Source organism: Lissotriton helveticus, chromosome 4_1 (assembly GCF_964261635.1).
Source record: "Lissotriton helveticus chromosome 4_1, aLisHel1.1, whole genome shotgun sequence".
Taxonomy (NCBI): Eukaryota; Metazoa; Chordata; class Amphibia; order Caudata; family Salamandridae; genus Lissotriton; species Lissotriton helveticus.
The window spans coordinates 820,388,735-820,408,277 of record NC_136063.1 but is presented as its reverse complement, the minus strand read 5'-3'; the positions used below and the strand labels follow the sequence as shown (position 1 = coordinate 820,408,277).

General features: G+C 55.7%; 1 protein-coding gene across 1 annotated transcript in view; it reads right to left on the bottom strand.

The window, feature by feature from the left end:
• The window catches only part of SMCHD1 (structural maintenance of chromosomes flexible hinge domain containing 1), a 2,317,253-nt gene that overhangs the window by 772,381 nt on the left and 1,525,329 nt on the right, over window positions 1–19,543 (bottom strand). The window contains exon 35 of the mRNA XM_078687460.1: window positions 1,717–1,804. Coding sequence (XP_078543586.1) covers window positions 1,717–1,804 — 88 coding nt within the window. The remainder of the gene's footprint in view (window positions 1–1,716; window positions 1,805–19,543) is intronic.

Genomic DNA, 19,543 nt, shown 5'->3' with positions numbered 1-19,543 from the left:
CCCGGATCAGAGGAGACATCAAGGTCGCCGGTCTCCTCTAACTCGTCTGCCCAGTCCTGCTCAGAGTCACATTGACAAGCAAGAGGGTCCTCGGACCACTCCCAGTCGTCCTACACCTCCGCCGCATGTGGTACAGACCGCGGCGGCAGGGTAGGGGCTGGGGAAGGAACAAACGGCATCGGAATCGGTGCCAGATGGGGCTGAACCGGCGCAGTGTCCCAATGTGGATCCCAAATAGGAACAAAATTGTCCTGGAACCGGGGCAGAACCAATGGCATCCACTGCGGCGCCGGAGGCGGAGCCGAGGGTGGCGCTGGGGCCGGAGCCGGCATCGTGGGACCTTGAGGCTCCGTGGCCAGAGCCAGCGGCGCAGGATTCCGCGACGCCGGGGCCGTAGCCGCCGACTGGATCCTGACGCGGGACCGTGGGGCCCGAGGGCGCGCCAGCAGGAGCCCGAGGCCTAAACAGGAGGTCCATGATAGCAAGAAATTCTTGCACCTGTGCGGGAGTCGCAGACGGACCTGGGTAAGGTGGGTAGGCCGTGGGACTCCCGGGCTCCGAAGGACCCGCAGGGGCAGAACCCCTGTCCCACTCGTCCGCATCTGGAGACCGATGGGGGGACGTTGGAGAGCGACAACGCTTCTTCGACTTCTTTTTGTGTCTTCTCTTACCCGAATCCGAGGGTGAAGACTTAGAACCCATGGAGCGATGGCCCCGCAAGCGTTCTCTGGAGCCGCCCCTGGACCGTGAACGGCGCTGGGACGAGTGCTGGACCTCAAGCAGCTTCTTGTGCCGCTCCCTCAAGGCCTTCGGGGCATGGCCCGACAGTCCATACAGGACCGGGAGTTGTGGTTGTTCTCCATGCAGTAGAGACAGATGTCGTGGGGATCCGCCACCGCCATATTGAGATGGCAGGCTCCGCTAGACTTAAAACCAGGCATCCCTGTGCACCAGAGTAGATTCCAAATTACAGGAGACAGAAGTCTCAAAAAGATTTTCAAAAAGTGACTAAGGTACGTGCTCTAACCGGATCTGCGCTTACTGGCACTGAAATAGAAAGAACTGACGTCAGCGGGCATGGGTGGCACCTAACTGGTCTCTGTGACGTCATCTTGGCGCATACGACGCCGGCGACGGACGCAGAGTCGTACAACGCCACCTACTGACGCGCAGAGGTACTGCTAGCGAAAACTTTCCGGATCCAGTCTGACGCCTGGGGATATTCTACGGTGAGGCATCTAACACTAATGTGTTTCTTTCTGATGCCCAGGCTACACCTAGAGAGTGCCTGGAGATTTTGACGCAAACATGTGAGGCAGAGGATAGGGCATAGATATAGTTGTGCAACATATGACCCTTGCCTTATCTATTTGTGTGCTTTGTACATGGGAAAATGCATAAGTAACACAAGCCTCACTAAGCGACCAATAAGTATGGAGGAAAGGAGGCTGGACGTACCAGCATAAATGTGGAGCTGAACTAAAATTCCAGGAGAAGGGCAGTGTGCACACTCAGTGTCTAGAACCATTAGATACCGGTTTAGAAGTCCTCATCTGAAGTTTGAGACTACGAACCATGACCCGGTTTTATACAACACTGTAAAGGGAATTTGGATAAAGAAAGCTAAAATAAATACCAGCAGCATGAAAAATCTTTTTCAAAACAGAGAAATTTGGTCTTATGGTACATTATCATCACACACTAACTGAAACAAACCTGCTGACTGTATAGCGAATTTGTTTTGTCAACCGCAAGGACAAACTGGATGTTGTATCGATCCACTCTTTCCGGTATTAATTTATCCCTAATAATAAAAAAAACATACTTTTAATAATGCACACAAGTTTAATTAAGGTTAATTAAATGGTCTTGACTATTTTAGAAAAACAAGATAACAGAGCCAAAGTGAAGCAAAATGATGTGTGTAGAAAAATACACATTTTTTAACATAATTACCAAAGTTGCAACAAACCAGAAAAAAGTTATAAAAAACAGATAGACAAGCAAAAGGCAGGTCTTGTTAAAAACCTGAACTCCCCTGACTTCAGACAACTAGTCAGTGATCTCACACACAAAGCATGTCACACACTTAACCTACTGTATGTAGTATGGAAATAGTCAGACCCTGCAACCACAGCTGTGTGTCAGATAATTCACTAATTTAATTTCAGTCATTTTGAAATTTAGAGTACTTTCACCACCGATATTCAAACATGACAACAGAATTGTTAGATCATACATCAAAGCGTGCAGAAACAATTGAAAAAAAATCCATGTTGCAATCTTAACAAAAAGATAAATGAATCTTCCAGGCTTCCTTAAAGAACATTATCCCAACATTACAAAAAAAACTAAACAACAAAATAAAGCAAGGAACTAAAAGTGACAAAGCAGAAAACCTGAACAACAGGGGATGGATAGCGTCAACAGTGATGCTTCAATGGGAAAAAGAGTATAGGAGGGTGAGTCGGAAACTGCAAATATATAGTCCCTACCAGAAGAAGAAGGTAAGTTGTCAGAAGTTGGCCTGGTATATGATGTTCACTATTCTAGTGAGCACCTTGCACCAGTCCAAACAACCCTTATGGTGATGGTTGTAAAGTCAACCTTATAGACCAGCTATCCTAGTGGTTGCATGGACAAAAGCAGTCTTAGGCTAAACTCAAGAGGGCATGTGAAGCCAGCTGTTTTACCATATGCAATCCCTTTAATACCAAATGAAAGGACACCACACAGGTTATATATTCAAAATATATGTATTTATTTCTAAATCAATCCTCTGAACTCCTTATGAGGGCAGAGGCACAAGCGCATAATAAGTAACTCAATATAACATACAATAAGTTGCACAAATATGGATAGGCCCTGGTGGCCCGCTAAACCATATACTAAAATAGTGGTATAAGAACCACGTCACGAACAGTTGTAAGGCCTAGGGCCTTGGGAATCGCTGGGGCTACACTGGACTAACAGTAGTTAGGAAACAGGAGGCCCACGGGATGCGGGTGCAGCGTCTAAATGCACACGCGTGCACACATAGAAGTCAATACGTGCGTAAAGTTAGATAGTTAAAGATTTAGGAGTCTTCCGACTGGACTAGGAACTAACCACTTAAAACTAGGACACTAGGATAGTCAATCTTCACAGGAGCACCGAAATACTCGCGTTACCTCACCCACAGGAAGCGGGTGCATAGGTCCCAAAGTGTGTCGGGCTTCGTTGTGGATTCCTATGGAGCCTTGGAGAAAAGATGCTGCAGGCGACCAGGAGAGAAGAGTCCGGTTGGATCCAAGGGCGGATCGAAGATGAGGAGTACCTGAAGGAGAGGGGACAGATTCTGGGTCACTAGCCAGTGACCAGGATGGAACCAGGAAGGAACCAGGCGATGTCGGGGAGCAATCAGGCGATGTCGTGAAGCTTGTCTCTGCTGCCACGTGGACCAGGAGGTGTCGAAGACTACCAGGGGCTGGGCACGGACTGTCCCACGAAGGCTCTTGCTTTCGGCGTTGTCGGCTTTCGGATTGGAGTCAACAAGCCTTGGTAAAGGCAACCCACGCAGGATTCTAAGAGGGCTTCTTACTCAAGCCAGCAGGGACTGAGGGGCTTCTCCTTCGCTGGGAAGCAAGGGCCAGTCTGGAGCAACCAGACCAGCAGTGTAGATTTCGGGTTTCATCGTCACAGAGGCCACTAGCCAACGGGCAAGTGACCGGACAGACGCGTCGAGCCGGAAAATGCAAAGGGGCCCCACGCAGCACTCGATGAGTGTGGAGAGGTGATGAACAAGTTACTTACCTTCGGTAACGATATATCTGTAAGAAACAGTAGTTAGTATTAGATTCCTTACCTTAGAATATCCCCAGGCGTCAGTCTGGATCCGGAAACTTTTGCGTAGCAGTACCCCTGCGCGTCGGTAGGCGTCGTCTGCAGGCGTCCCCTGCGGCTCCGCGTCGTCGGCGTCGTGCGCCGTGATGACGTCGCTGGAGTATATAGACGCCGCCTCCGCGCGCTGACGTCAGTTCTTTGCACACAGCTTTTCCGCGCCAGAACACGCAGAGCCATGTGAGAACCAACACTGGTGCCATTTGAAACTAGGGCCCTGAAAGGGATGTCCCTAACCCTAGGTATCAGTTCGCAGAACGGGGAGGATGGGCGGGGCGGTAAGGAATCTAATACTAACTACTGTTTCTTACAGATATATCGTTACCGAAGGTAAGTAACTTGTTCATCTGAAAGAAACAGGTTAGTATTAGATTCCTTACCTTAGAATAGATACCCCAGCAATACCAACCCCGGTGGTGGGTCTGCGAACCAATACAACCTACACCAGAAAGTCCTGGAGGACCGAACGGCCAAAGAAGCCATCCCTCCGGACTTGACTGTCCAGGCAGTAGTGCCTCGCAAAGGTGTGCAGCGAGGCCCACGTGGCCGCCTGGCAAATGTCCTGCAAAGGGACTCCCCGGCCCAGGGCAGTAGTAGCCGCCGTGGCCCGAGTGGAATGGGCCCTCAGCCCAACAGGAGGCTCCTTCCGAGCCAAAGAGTAGCATGCTTTGATGCACAGGACGACCCACCGAGAGATGGTCCGTTTCTGTACCGCCCTTCCCTTCTTCTCACCCACGTAGCCAACAAACAGTTGGTCATCCACCCGGAACTGGCGTGTGCGATCCATATAGAATGAAAGCGCACGTTTTGGGTCCAGACGATGGAGCCGCTCTTCATCCTTTGAAGGATGCGGAGGCGGGAAGAAGGAGGGCAAGGTGATGGACTGCCCAATGTGAAAAGCAGAGACTACCTTGGGCAGGAAAGAAGGTCTGGTCCGAAGAACCACCTTATCAGGATGAACAGACAAGAAAGGAGGTTGAACAGAAAGAGCCTGGAGCTCACTCACTCTCCTGGCAGAGGTGATGGCTACCAGGAAGGCCGTCTTTAAGGTGAGAAGACGGAGAGGACAGGAATGAAGGGGCTCAAAGGGAGCGCACATCAGGAAAGTCAAAACCAGGTTCAAGTCCCACTGAGGCATCACGAACGGAGCTGGAGGATACATGTGCGTGATGCCCTTTAAGAATCTTAACACAATAGGGGACTTGAACAAAGATGGCTGATCAGGTAGCCTCAAGAAGGCGGAAAGGGCAGAAAGATAGCCCTTGATAGTGCCCAGAGCAGAGCCCTGCTGGGCAAGGGAAAGGAGGAAGAGGAGAACCTCAGATAGAGGGGCAGAAAGGGGATCCACAGCCTTCGCTGTGCACCATGCCACAAATCTGTTCCACCGGCAGGCGTATACCGACTTTGTGGAGGGACGCCTGGCTGCCAGAATGACATCACAGACTTCAGGAGGCAAGTCAAATGGCCTCAACTGTCGCCGCTCAATCTCCACGCATGGAGGTGGAGACTGGACAGGTTCGGGTGGAGGACCGTCCCCTGCTGCTGCGACAGAAGGTCCTCCTGAAGGGGCAGGCGGATCGAGGGACCGACTGTCATGCTGAGTAGCTCGGGATACCAGTACCTTCGAGCCCAGTCCGGAGCCACAAGGATAACTTGGGCCCGGTCGCGCCTGATCTTCTTCAGCACTCTGGGCAGAAGTGGTATAGGCGGAAAGGCGTACAACAGACCGCAACTCCACTCGCGCCGAAAGGCGTCGCCGAGCGAGTGCCGTCTTGGAAACTCCAACGCGCAGAACTGATGACATTGCGCGTTCTCTTCTGTGGCGAATAGATCTAACCAAGGCTCTCCCCATTGCTGAAAGAGGCCTCTCGCCACATCCGAGTTCAGACGCCATTCGTGATCCACCGAGCACCGACGGCTGAGTTCGTCCGCCCTGGCGTTCAGAGAACCTGCCAGGTGTTGAACCGTCAGAGTCACGCCCTGACGTTCCAGCCATTGCCAGAGGCGCAGAGCCTCTTGGCAAAGGGTCCACGACCCCACACCGCCCTGTTTGTTGCAGTACCACATGGCGGTGGTGTTGTCCGTGAACACCTGCACTACACTCCCGTTGACAAAGGGGAGGAATGCCTTCAGTGCCAGGCGAATCGCCCGCAGCTCCAACATGTTGATATGGAGCCGGGACTCCGCCGGAGACCAGAGGCCTCTGATCTCCGCCTCTCCCAAGTGGCCACCCCAGCCTTGGAGGGACGCGTCCGTCACAACCACGTGCTCCGGCTGGGGAAGGGAGAGGGATCTGCCCCTGACCCAATCGCGGTCTGTAAGCCACCACTGCAACTGTCTCGCAGTGCCCTCCGAGATCAGGACATGGTCGGATAGGTTGCCCTGATGCTGGGCCCACTGAAACTTCAGGTCCCACTGCAGAGCCCGCATCCGCCATCTGGCGTGATGCACCAGAAGGATGCAGGAGGCCATCAGCCCCAGAAGCCGCAGCGTCAACCTGACCGAAACCCGGGATAACGGCTGAAAGATGGGAATCAGAGCCTGAATATCCCGGACCCGCCGTTCCGGGGGATAAACCCGAAACTGCGCCGAGTCGAGAACCGCTCCGATGAAAAGGAGCTTTTGAGAGGGACACAGGTGTGATTTCGGCACATTGATGGAAAACCCCAACTCGTGCAGGAGGTCTGCCGTCATCTGAAGGTGGTGGACGACTGTCTGGGGCGAGCCCGCCTTCAACAGCCAGTCGTCGAGGTAGGGGAAGACTGAAACCCCTAACCGGCGCAGATGAGCTGCGACCACCGCCATCACTTTCGTGAACACCCGTGGGGCGCTGGTAAGGCCGAATGGGAGCACGATAAACTGAAAATGCTCGTGGCCTACCGTGAACCGCAGGTAACGCCGGTGGGCCGGCAGGACGGGGATGTGAAAGTACGCATCCTGCAAGTCCAACGCTACCATCCAGTCTTGTGGGTCTAGAGCAGCCAAGACCTGAGCCAAAGTCAACATCTTGAACTTCTCCTTCCGGAGGAAGCCGTTGACGTTCCGTAGATCCAAGATAGGACGCAGGCCTCCCTTGTCCTTCTTGGGTACCAGAAAGTAGTGGGAGTAGCAACCACACCCTACTTCTGGCCCAGGAACGCGCTCGATGGCCCCCTTGGCCAAGAGGGCCGTAACTTCCTCCTGCAGAAGTGTCAAGTGGTCCCCCGACACACGGTGGTTCTGCGGTGGCATGGCTGGAGGAGTGGACTCGAAGGGGAGGGCATAGCCCCTTCGGACAAGCTGCAGCACCCACCTGTCCGATGTTATCGCGCGCCAGCGGGAGTGGTGATGGCGAACCCTGCCACCCACTGGCGTCACGTGAGCCCGAAAGCTCGGACTAGGAAGGCTTGGATGCCGCAGCGGAGGGAGGCGTGGACTGACCACGACGCTGGCCTCTACCGCCACCACGGCGGAAACCACGGGCGCCACCGCGCTGGGGAGCGCTCTGCGCCGCGTGGCTGGCAGCACGTGTGGGACCTCCTCTCCCTTGGCCACGAAAGGGCCGAAACGAACCCGTCTGCTGGCGCTGGGTCTGGGTCGAGAGACCCAAGGACTTGGCCGTGACCCTGGAGTCCTTGAAGCGCTCCAGCGCGTGGTCCGCTTTGTCACCAAATAGGCGACTGCCATCAAATGGCATGTCCATAAGCGTATTTTGGACGTCTGGTGAGAAGTTGGCAGATCTCAGCCAGGCATGGCGACGAATCGCCACCGTAGTGGACATGGCCCGTCCCAGGGAGTCCGTGGTGTCCAGACCACAACGGATCGAGTACCGCGCCGCATCCCGGCCTTCAACAAAGGCCCGGGTGAGCTTGTCCCGCACTTCCTGGGGGCATTGCGGCAAACACTCCTCGACCGTATCCCACAGGGAGTGGGTGTAGCGGCCCAAGAGGCACGCGGTGTTACAAGACCGCAGTCCAGCACTCAAAGAGGAAAACACTTTCTTTCCGAATTGGTCGTACCTCTTTGATTCCCGGTCGGGCGGAGCCGACGGAAATGCGGACTGCGAAGTGGAGGCCTGGATCACCAGACTCTCCGGGGAGGGATGGGTGGACAGGAAGGCAGGGTCGTCCGCGCAGGGACGGTGACGCCTGGCAACGTTCCGGTCAACCGGCGCACCAGAGGCGGGCCTGGACCAGGTGCCCAGAAGGACATCCGTCAGGGCCTCATTAAACGGCAGCAGAGGCTCCTGGGGGCATGACTGCGGTTTAAAAACTTCCGTCAGGATATTCGGTTTGACCTTCGCGACGGGGAGCTCAAGGTGTAAGGCCTTGGCAGCCCTCATCAGGACCACCGAATAGGCAGCACCCGCCTCGGACGCCACAGGGGACGGAGAGACAAACCCAGGGTTGGGCGACTCGTCCAGGCCACTGGCATCACCCAGATCACCTACCCAGTCCACATCGTACTGGCAGGCACGGGATAGAGGGTCCTCAGACCCCTCCCAACCCTCACCATACTCCTCCTCGTCATACCCATATTCTGGGTCGACGATATAGACATCGGGGTCAACAGGCCCCATCGGCGTCGGGTCCGGCGTCGGCCGACGCCGGTCCGGCTCCGAGTCCGGAGTCGGGGAGGAAAGGGGGGTGGCGCCGCGCGGCGTCGGTGCCGGGGACCCGACGCCGGCCGGAGCCGACGGCGGAGTCGCTGCACCACGCGGGGGCGGTACCCTGGGCTGGCCCACAGGAACCGACGCCGGAGAGGCCGGGAGACCAGCCGGCGACGAACCAGAGGGAACCAGCGGCGCCGGGGCCGGAGCCACCGGCGGCGCCGGGGCAGGAGCACCCGAACCGCTCGGGCCCCCAGACGGGACCGACGGGCCCGCAGGCGCCGAAGGCCCCGCCGGAGAAGACCTCGCCCTCATAGCAATGAGGAAGGCCTCGATCTCCTCACGCGACGCGCCTTCCCCAGGGACCGACAGGTGTGGGGCAGACGGCGTCGGCGACCCATGCGGGACCGCGGGGGTGGGGTCACCCGAGCCCCCGGCCGCAGCACGCGGGCGTCGGGGGGAGTCGGGGGTGCGATGGCGACGCCCCGACTTCTTGTGCTTACCTGACGAGCCGGAGGAATGGTGGCGACTCCCGGAGCGCCCATGGCGGCTCCGCGACCGCTCCCTCGACCGCTCCCTCGACCTCCGACCGGACCGGGACCGCTCTCGACGCGGGGCCGACAACCGGAGTTCGAGAAGCTTGCGGGACCGCTCCCGCCTAGCTTTTCCAGTCAAGGCCCGACAGTCGACGCAGGACTCCACGTCGTGGTCCGCGCCCAGACACCGGAGGCAGAGTCGATGGTGGTCGGTGACCGACATCATGCGGTCGCACTCGTCACAACTCTTGAAACCGGGCATCCTACCGGCACCGTAAAGATCAATCAGTTAACAAAAAACTTGGTCAAAAGACCGGAGTACTGCTCTTCGGATCTGCGCTAACTGGCGCGGAAAAAAGAAGAACTGACGTCAGCGCGCGGAGGCGGCGTCTATATACTCCAGCGACGTCATCACGGCGCACGACGCCGACGACGCGGAGCCGCAGGGGACGCCTGCAGACGACGCCTACCGACGCGCAGGGGTACTGCTACGCAAAAGTTTCCGGATCCAGACTGACGCCTGGGGATATTCTAAGGTAAGGAATCTAATACTAACCTGTTTCTTTCAGATCTTTGGTGCAGTTGGTGCTCGGGGCTGGGGCTTCTCAATCCCCAATGCACATCTTCGAGGGTGCCTCAGAAGTTGCACGGAAAGCAATTCGCTGGCTTTCCAAGATAGCCGGTCCCACGTCTCTCTTCGCCTCCACGGGTCTCAGCTTTGCTGTGGCTGTGGATCAGTCTGTTGGATGTCTGGAAGTCCGGGTCTTGTCAGGTCTTGTCAGGTCTTGTCAGGCTCAGTGCTAGGGCTCCGGCAGGAGCGTCGACAAAGCAAACCTTTCACCGCTTGATGGTGCCTGCATGCACAGGGTGGTCACTCCTTGACCACAAGGGAGATTCTTCAGTCTTCTACGTCGAGTAGGATGTCGAAGGTCCAGAGTTTCGTATCAGAGTTTCAGTCAGGATAAAGCACAAGTTACTACTTGTGTAACGATATATCTGTAAGAGACATTAGTTAGTATTAGATTCCTTACCTTAGAATATCCCCAGGCGGCAGACTGGATCCGGAAATTTTTGCGTAGCAGTACCCTTTTGCGTCGGTAGGCGTCGTCTGCGGCTCGGCGTCCGTCGTCGGCGCCGTGATGACGTCGTCGAAGTACTTCGACCCCGCCTCCGCGTGCTGACATCAGTTCTTAGCCACAGCTTTTCCGCGCCAGAAACGCAGAGCCATGTTAAAAAACCAACACTGGTGCCATTGAAACTAGGGCCCTGAAAGGGGACAACCCTAACCCTAGATATTGGTTCGCAGAACGGGGAGGATGGGTGGGTCGGTAAGGAATCTAATACTAACTAATGTCTCTTACAGATATATCGTTACACAAGTAGTAACTTGTGCATCTGAAAGAGACACGTTAGTATTAGATTCCTTACCTTAGAATAGATACCCCAGCAATACCAACCCCGGTGGTGGGTCTGCGAACCAATAATCACACCAGAAAGTCCTGGAGGACGGAACGGCCAAAGAAGCCATCCCTCCGGACTTGACTGTCCAGGCAGTAGTGTCTTGCAAACGTGTGCAGCGATGCCCACGTAGCTGCCTGACAGATATCCTGTAAGGGCACACCCCGGCCAAGGGCAGTTGTAGTTGCCGTGGCTCGGGTGGAATGAGCCCGTAATCCAACAGGGGGCTCCTTTCTAGCCAAGGAGTAGCATGCCTGGATACACAAGATGATCCACCGGGAGATGGTCCGCTTGTGCACTGCTTTCCCCTTCTTAGCGCCCACGTAACCAACAAAGAGTTGGTCATCCACCCGGAACTGGCGTGTGCGATCCAAGTAAAATGAGAGCGCACGTTTTGGGTCCAGACGGTGGAGCCGCTCTTGCTCTTTAGAGGGATGCGGTGGCGGGAAGAAGGTTGGCAAGGTGATAAGACTGCCCGATGTGGAAGGCCGTGACAACCTTGGGCAGGAAAGATGGTTTGGTACGCAGCACCACTTTGTCCGGATGGACAGAAAGGAAAGGTGGAGTACAAGAAAGGGCCTGGAGCTCACTCACTCTCCTGGCAGAGGTGATGGCCACCAGGAAAGCAGTCTTCAAGGTTAGAAGGCAAAGAGGACAGTTGTGAAGTGGCACATCAGAAACGTAAGAACCAGGTTCAAGTCCCACTGAGGCATCACAAACGGAACAGGAGGAAACGTGTGAGTGATGCCCTTTAGAAATCTATTTACAATAGGGGACTTGAACAAAGAAGGTTGATCAGGCAGCCTCCGAAAGGTCAGAAAGGTCAGAAAGGTAGCCCTTGATAGTGCCCAGAGCAGAGCCCTGCTGGGCAAGGGAAAGAAGGAAGAGGAGAACCTCGGAAAGAGGGGCAGAAAGGGGATCCACAGCCTTTGCTGTGCACCATGCCACAAATCTGTTCCACCGGCAGGCGTATACCGACTTTGTGGAGGGACGCCTGGCTGCCAGAATCACATCACAGACTTCAGGAGGCAAGTCAAATGGCCTCAACTGTCGCCGCTCAATCTCCAAGCATGGAGGTGGAGACTGGACAGGTTCGGGTGGAGGACCGTCCCCTGCTGCTGCGACAGAAGGTCCTCCTGAAGGGGCAGGCGGATCGAGGGACCGACTGACATGCTGAGTAGCTCGGGATACCATTACCTTCGAGCCCAGTCCGGAGCCACAAGGATAACTTGGGCCCGGTCGCGCCTGATCTTCTTCAGCACTCTGGGCAGAAGTGGTATTAGCGGAAAGGCGTACAACAGACCGCAACTCCACTCGCGCCGAAAGGCGTCGCCGAGCGAGTGCCGTCTTGGAAACTCCAACGCGCAGAACTGATGACATTGCGCGTTCTCTTCTGTGGCGAATAGATCTAACCAAGGCTCTCCCCATTGCAGAAAGAGGCCTTTCGCCACGTCCGAGTTCAGACGCCATTCGTGATCCACCGAGCACCGACGGCTGAGTTCGTCCGCCCTGGCGTTCAGAGAACCTGCCAGGTGTTGAACCGTCAGAGTCACGCCCTGACGTTCCAGCCATTGCCAGAGGCGCAGAGCCTCCTGGCAAAGGGTCCACGACCCCACTCCGCCCTGCTTGTTGCAGTACCACATGGCGGTGGTGTTGTCCGTGAACACCTGCACTACACTCCCGTTGACAAAGGGGAGGAATGCCTTCAGTGCTAGGCGAATCGCCCGCAGCTCCAACATGTTGATGTGGAGCCGGGACTCCGCCGGAGACCAGATGCCTCTGATCTCCGCCTCTCCCAAGTGGCCTCCCCAGCCCTGGAGGGACGCGTCCATCACAACTACGTGCTCCGGTTGGGGAAGGGAGAGGGATCTGCCTCTGACCCAATCGCGGTCCTGGAGCCACCACTGCAACTGTCTCGCAGTGCCCTCCGAGATCAGGACATGGTCGGATAGGTTGCCTTGATGCTGGGCCCACTGAAACTTCAGGTCCCACTGCAGAGCCCGCATCCGCCACCTGGCGTGATGCACCAGAAGGATGCAGGAGGCCATCAGCCCCAGAAGCCGCAGCGTCAACCTGACGAGACCCGGGATAACGGCTGAAAGATGGGAATCAGAGCCTGAATATCCCGGACCCGCCGTTCCGGAGGATAAACCCGAAACTGCGCCGAGTCGAGAACCGCTCCGATGAAAAGGAGCTTTTGAGAGGGACACAGGTGTGATTTCGGCACATTGATGGAAAACCCCAGCTCGTGCAGGAGGTCTGCCGTCATCTGAAGGTGGTGGACGACTGTTTGGGGCGAGTCCGCCTTCAACAACCAGTCGTCGAGGTAGGGGAAGACTGAAACCCCTAACCGGCGCAGATGAGCTGCGACCACCGCCATCACTTTCGTGAACACCCGTGGGGCGCTGGTAAGGCCGAAAGGGAGCACGATAAACTGAAAGTGCTCGTGGCCTACCGTGAACCGCAGGTAACGCCGGTGGGCCGGCAGGACGGGGATGTGAAAATACGCATCCTGCAAGTCCAACGCTACCATCCAGTCTTGTGGGTCTAGAGCAGCCAAGACCTGAGCCAAAGTCAACATCTTGAACTTCTCCTTCCGGAGGAAGCCATTGACGTTCCGTAGATCCAAGATAGGACGTAGGCCCCCTTTGTCCTTCTTGGGCACCAGAAAGTAGTGGGAATAGCAACCACACCCTACTTCTGGCCCAGGAACGCGCTCGATGGCCCCCTTGGCCAAGAGGGCCGTAACTTCCTCCTGCAGAAGTGTCAAGTGGTCCCCCGACACACAGTGGTTCTGCGGTGGCATGGCTGGAGGAGTGGTCTCGAAGGGGAGGGAGTAGCCCCTTCGGACGAGCTGCAGCACCCACCTGTCCGACGTGATAGTGCGCCAGCGGGAGTGGTGATGGCGAACCCTGCCACCCACTGGCGTCACATGGGCCTGAAAGCTCGGACTAGGAGGATTTGGAGGCTGCTGCGGGGGGAGGTGTGGACTGACCCCGCCGCTGTCCCCGACCGCCACCACGGCGGAATCCACGGCCGCCACCGCGCTGAGGAGCGTTCTGCGGTGCGTGGCTGGCAGCACGTGCAGGACCGCCCCTTCCGTGGCCACGAAAGGAGCGAAACTAACCCGTTTGCTGGCGCTGGGTCGAGAGACCCAAGGACTTGGACGTGACCCTGGAGTCCTTGAAGCGCTCAAGCGCGTTGTCCGCTTTGTCGCCGAACAGGCGACTGCCATCGAATGGCATGTCCATCAGGGCATTCTGGACATCCGGCGAGAAGTTGGCGGATCTCAGCCAAGCATGGCGACGAATCGCCACCGTCGTGGACATCGCTCTGCCCAGCGAGTCGGTCGTGTCAAGACCACACCGTATGGAATACCTCGCCGCGTCCCGGCCTTCAACCAAAGCCTGGCCGAGCTTGTCCCGTACGTCCTGCGGACAGTGCGGCAGGCACTCTGCGACCGTATCCCACAGAGAGTGGGTGTAGCGGCCCAAGAGGCATGCGGTATTGCAAGACCGCAGTCCCGCACTCAGAGACGAGAAGACCTTCTTGCCATACTGGTCGTACCGCTTAGATTCCCGATCGGGCGGAGCCAACGGAAATGCGGACTGGGAAGTGGAGGCCTGGATCACCAGACTCTCAGGGGAGGGATGGGTGGACAGGAAGGCAGGGTCGTCCGAACACGGACGGTGGCGCCTGGCAACGTTCCGATCAACAGGTGAACCGGAAGCGGGCCTGGACCACGTGCCCAAAAGGACATCCGTCAAGGCGTCATTAAACGGCAGCAGAGGCTCCTGTGGGCATGACTGCGGTTTGAATACCTCGGTGAGGATGTTAGGCTTCACCTTAGCGACGGGGAGCTCAAGGCTCAAGGCCTTGGCAGCCCTCATCAGTACCACCGAATAGGCAGCCCCAGCCTCCGACGCCACAGTGGGAGGCGAGACAAACCCAGGGTTAGGCGATTCGTCCAGACCACTGGCATCACCCAAGTCACCTGCCCAGTCCACGTCGTACTGGCAGTCTCGTGACAGAGGGTCCTCAGACCCCTCCCAACCCTCTCCATAATCGTCCTCATCGCCATAGTTTGAGTCAACGATGTAGACCGGCTCCTCAGAGCCAAGGGGCCCAAACGGCGCCGGACTCGGCGTCGGACGATGCCGGTCCGACTCCGCGTCCAGATTCGGAGAGGGAATGGGGGTGGCGCCGCGCGGCGCCGGAGACCCGACGCCGGCCGGAACCGGCGTCGGAGTCACGGCACCGCGCGGAGGCGGCACCACGGGTTGCCCCGATGGAATCGGCGCCGGAGAGGCCGGTTGACCAGCCGGCGACGACCCTGAAGGGCCCAGCGGCGCCGGGGCCGGAACCGCCGGCGGCGTCGGGGCAGGTGCACCCGAACCGCTCGGGCCCCCAGACGGGACCGACGGGCCCGCAGGCGCCGTAGGCCCCGCCGGAGGAGACAGCGCCCTCATGGCCATGAGGAACTCCTCAATCTCCTCACGCGACGCGCCTTCCCCAGGGACCGACGGGTATGGGGCAGACGGCGTCGGCGACCCACGCGGGGCCGCGGGGGTGGGGACACCCGAACCCCCGGCCGCATCACGCGGGCGTCGGGGGGAGTCGGGGGTACGATGACGACGCCCCGACTTCTTGCGCTTACCTGAGGAACCGGAGGAATGGTGACGACTTATGGAGCGCTCGTGGCGGCTCCGCGACCGTTCTCTCGACCGCTCCCTCGACCTCCGACCGGACCGGGACCGCTCTCGACGCGGGGCCGACACCCGGAGCTCGAGTACCTTGCGGGACCGCTCCCGCCGAGCCTTACTCGTCAAGGCCCGGCAGTCGACGCAGGACTCCACGTCGTGGTCCGCGCCCAGACACCGGAGGCAGAGTCGATGGTGGTCGGTGACCGACATCAGGCGGTCGCACCCGTCACAACTTTTAAAACCGGGCATCCTACCGGCACCTGAAAGAGTTAGAGTTAACAAACACTTAGGTCAAAAGACCGGAGTACTGCTCTTCGGATCTGCGCTAACTGGCGCGGAAAAAAGAAGAACTGACGTCAGCACGCGGAGGCGGCGTCTATATACTCCAGCGACGTCATCACGGCGCACGACGCCGAGGAGCCGCAGGGGACGCCTGCAGACGACGCCTACCGACGCGCAGGGGTACTGCTACGCAAAAGTTTCCGGATCCAGACTGACGCCTGGGGATATTCTAAGGTAAGGAATCTAATACTAACCTGTTTCTTTCAGATATCCACAAGTGGATAACTGCTCTGGAGAGAGCCTGCAAAGTACAGCAGGTACCCCAGAGTCAGTGGGCAGCTATATTGTGGCTCTCCTTTGAAGGCAAAGGTAGAGATAAGCTCCTCACTGTTAGGGATGAGGATGCTAATGATTACCAAGTCCTGAAAACTGCACTGATTGATGGGTTTGGCTGAACAACTGAACAGTACAGGTTAATGTTCAGAGACACCCAGAAAACTCAGGCTCAGGATTGGACTGACTTTGTTGATTGTGCCACTAAGGCTTTGGAAGGCTGGTTACTGGGAAGTAAAGTTACTGATTACACAGGATTGTATAATCTAATTATGAGAGAGCAAATCTTAAATAATTGTCAGAACCAGTTGTTGCATCAGCACCTGATTGACTCAGATCTGACCTCTCCCCAAGAATTGGGAAAGAAGGCAGACAGATGGGTCAGAACCAGGGTCAAGCAGCAAAACCAGAACCAGGGTGGTGGCCAGAAGAAAGCAGACCAGAAGGGTAATAATGAGAATAAGCCAAATGACCAGAAGTCTTCAACAGGGCCCCAACAATCTAAGGAGGGTGGGTCCCAGAATTCCCAAAAGAAGAAGAATGATGGTCCTAAGAAACCATGGCGCCAATTCTGTAAAAGTAAAACTCACTGGTTTAGTGAGTGCACCAAGAAAGGCCAAACTCCTACCACTACTGTCTCTAAGACACCTGCACCCCCTAGTACAGTTAGTAGTGGTAGTGTACCTCCCACGGCTATAGTTGGGTTAACCCTGCGAACTAAGGTGGGTTCTGACTTAGTCAGAATACCTACTCAGGCAGTTCTTGTTTGTACTGGGGACATGGATATGACCCCTACTGTAAGTCCTAGTACTCTGGGCAAATACAGGCAAACGCCTTTAATCAATGGAAAAGTGGCTCAGGCCTACAGGGACACATGTGCCAGTGTCACCATGGTGACACCAACATTTGTGGACCCTGACCAGATCATGCTAGGTTCAGATTACCTAGTGACCAATGCTAGCAATGTCACTACCAATCACAGTATGGCAGTTGTTAATTTCTCCTGGGGAGGGGTAACTGGCCTCAAAAGGGTTGTAGTTAGTTCAGACCTCCCAGTAGATTGTCTTTTGGGCAATGATTTGGACTCCTCACTGTGGTCAGATGTGGAGTACAGGACTCATGTAGAAATGCTAGATCTCTCCTCACATGTCCTTGCTGTGACCAGGTCACAGGCCAAGAAATGCCCAGCTGAACAAGTGCTGGATCCTGGAAGAAGGGACCAGACACTACCCAAGAGGAAGAACAGTAGGGTTAAGGCAGAGCCTTCCCCCCTGACTCAGGTTGAGGATCAACCCTCTCAGGAGGCTGACCCAAAGACCCCAGAAGGAACTGTCCTAGAAGAGCTTGAACCTGAACAGGTTGAGTTTCTTGGGACAGGGGGACCTTCCAGGGCAGGTCTGAGACAGGCACAGTTAGACTGTTCCTCCCTTGAACCCCTCAGACAGCAGGCTGCTGCTGAGGCTGCAGGGAATGCTACAGGTGCCCACAAGGTATATTGGGATGATGGACTCCTATACTCTAAGGCAAGAGACCCCAAACCTGGTGCTACAAGGAGCTGGTCATCCCCTTGTCTCTTAGAGGTTTCCTTCTCACCTTAGCCCATGAGATTCCCCTTGCAGGTCACTTAGGCCAGAACAAGACTTGGGACAGGCTTGCCCCACACTTTCACTGGCCTCATATGTCTGAAGACACCAAAGAGTTGTGTCGCTCATGTGTCACCTGCCAAGCCAGTGGCAAATCAGGTGGCACAACAAAGGCTCCCCTTATACCACTACCTGTGGTGGGGGTACCCTTTGAAAGAGTGGGGATAGACATTGTTGGACCAATGGACCTCCCAACAGCATCTGGGCACAGATTTATACTGGTGATAGTGGATCATGCCACCAGGTATCCAGAAGCTATTCCCCTTAGGACCACTACAGCTCCTGTTGTGGCCAGGGCCCTGCTTGGAGTTTTCTCCTGAGTGGGGTTTCCTAAGGAGGTTGTCTCTGACAGGGGTGCAAACTTCATGTCAGGATACTTGACTGCAATGTGGAAGGAGTGTGGTCTAAATTACACATTTACCACACCCTATCACCCACAGTGCAATGGGCTTGTTGAGAGATTCAACAAGACCCTAAAAGGGATGATAAAAGGGTTACCTGAAAAGCTTAGGCGAAGATGGGACATCCTTTCACCCTGCCTCCTGTTTGCTTACAGAGAGGTCCCACAGAAGGGGGTTGGCTAAAGCCCTTTTGAGCTTCAATATGGGCATCCTGTAAGAGGACCCCTATGTCTTGTGAAGGAAGGATGGGAGTTACCTCTCAAAAAGCCTAAGCTTGATATAGTGGACTATGTACTTGGTCTCCGCTCCAGGATGGCAGAGTACATGGAGAAGGCTTCCAAAAACCTTGAGGCCAGCCAAGAACTTCAAAAAGCTTGGCATGACCAAAAGACTCTCCTAACTGTGTATCATGCAGGACAGAAGGTGTGGGTGTTGGAGCCAGTGGCCCCAGCAGCTCTCCAAGACAAGTGGTCTGGACCCCATACCATCATTGAGCAAAAGGGAGAGGTCACCTACTTGGTGGACATGGGAACTCCCCGGAGCCCCCACAGGGTGCTTCATGTAAACAGGCTCGAGGCATTTGTCGACATGGGAGGACATGGGCTTGCTCATGGCCACAGATGAGGGGCAGGAGGAAAAGAGTGACCCTCTCCCAGACCTGCTCACTCAGAACCCTGATGATGGGTCAGTAGATGGTGTAGTCTTTTCTGACAGCCTCTCTGAGCACCAACAAAAGGATTGTAAACAGGTTCTTCAATCCTTTAGGCAAATGTTCTCACTGACCCCCAGTCAGACAAACTGGTGCACCCATGAGGTGGACACTGGTGACAGTCTGCCTGTCAAGAGTAAAATCTACAGGCAACCTGACCACGTCAGGGACTGCATAAAGAAAGAAGTCCAAAAGATGTTGGAATTGGGAGTCATTGAACCCTCAGAGAGCCCTTGGGCTAGTCCTGTAGTTCTAGTGCCAAAACCTGACACCCAGGATGGTAAGAGAAAGATGAGGTTTTGTGTAGACTACAAGGGTCTCAATGCTGTCACTAAGACAGATGCCCATCCAATACCTAGGGCAGATTAACTTATAGACAAGTTGGCTTCTGCAACTTTCTTGAGTACATTTGACCTAACAGCTGGTTATTGGCAGATCAGGTTAGCTGAGGATGCCAAGGCCAAGACAGCATTTTCTACCCCAGGAGGTCATTACCAATTTGTGGTGATGCCCTTTGGTTTGAAAAATGCACCTGCCACTTTTCAAAGGTTGGTGAACCAAGTTCTCACTGGGTTGGATGACTTTTGTGCAGCATATCTAGATGATATTGCTGTCTTTAGCTCCACCTGGGAGGATCACCTGATCCACCTGAGGAAAGTTTTGGAGGCCCTGCAAAAGGCAGGCCTCACTATCAAGGCCACCTTGATAGTGAGGCTATGGGATGGACTTTACAGTGGAGCACAGACCAGGGACTGACCATGGCAATGCAGATGGTCTCTCCAGGTATTTCCACTTAGAACAGGAAGACTCACCTGGTCAAGGTTAGTTTAATGTTCCTAAGTTTGGGGGGGGGGGGTTATGTAGGAGAGTGGGGTCTGCAATCCTATGGTCACCCCAGATTTTTGCTTTTTGCTTCACTGGTTTACGACTTTCCCTGGCTGTGGGCCTGCTAATCAGACCCACAGCCTAGCTGTTCTCTCTCTAAATTGACATCCATGTACTTTAGGTGCA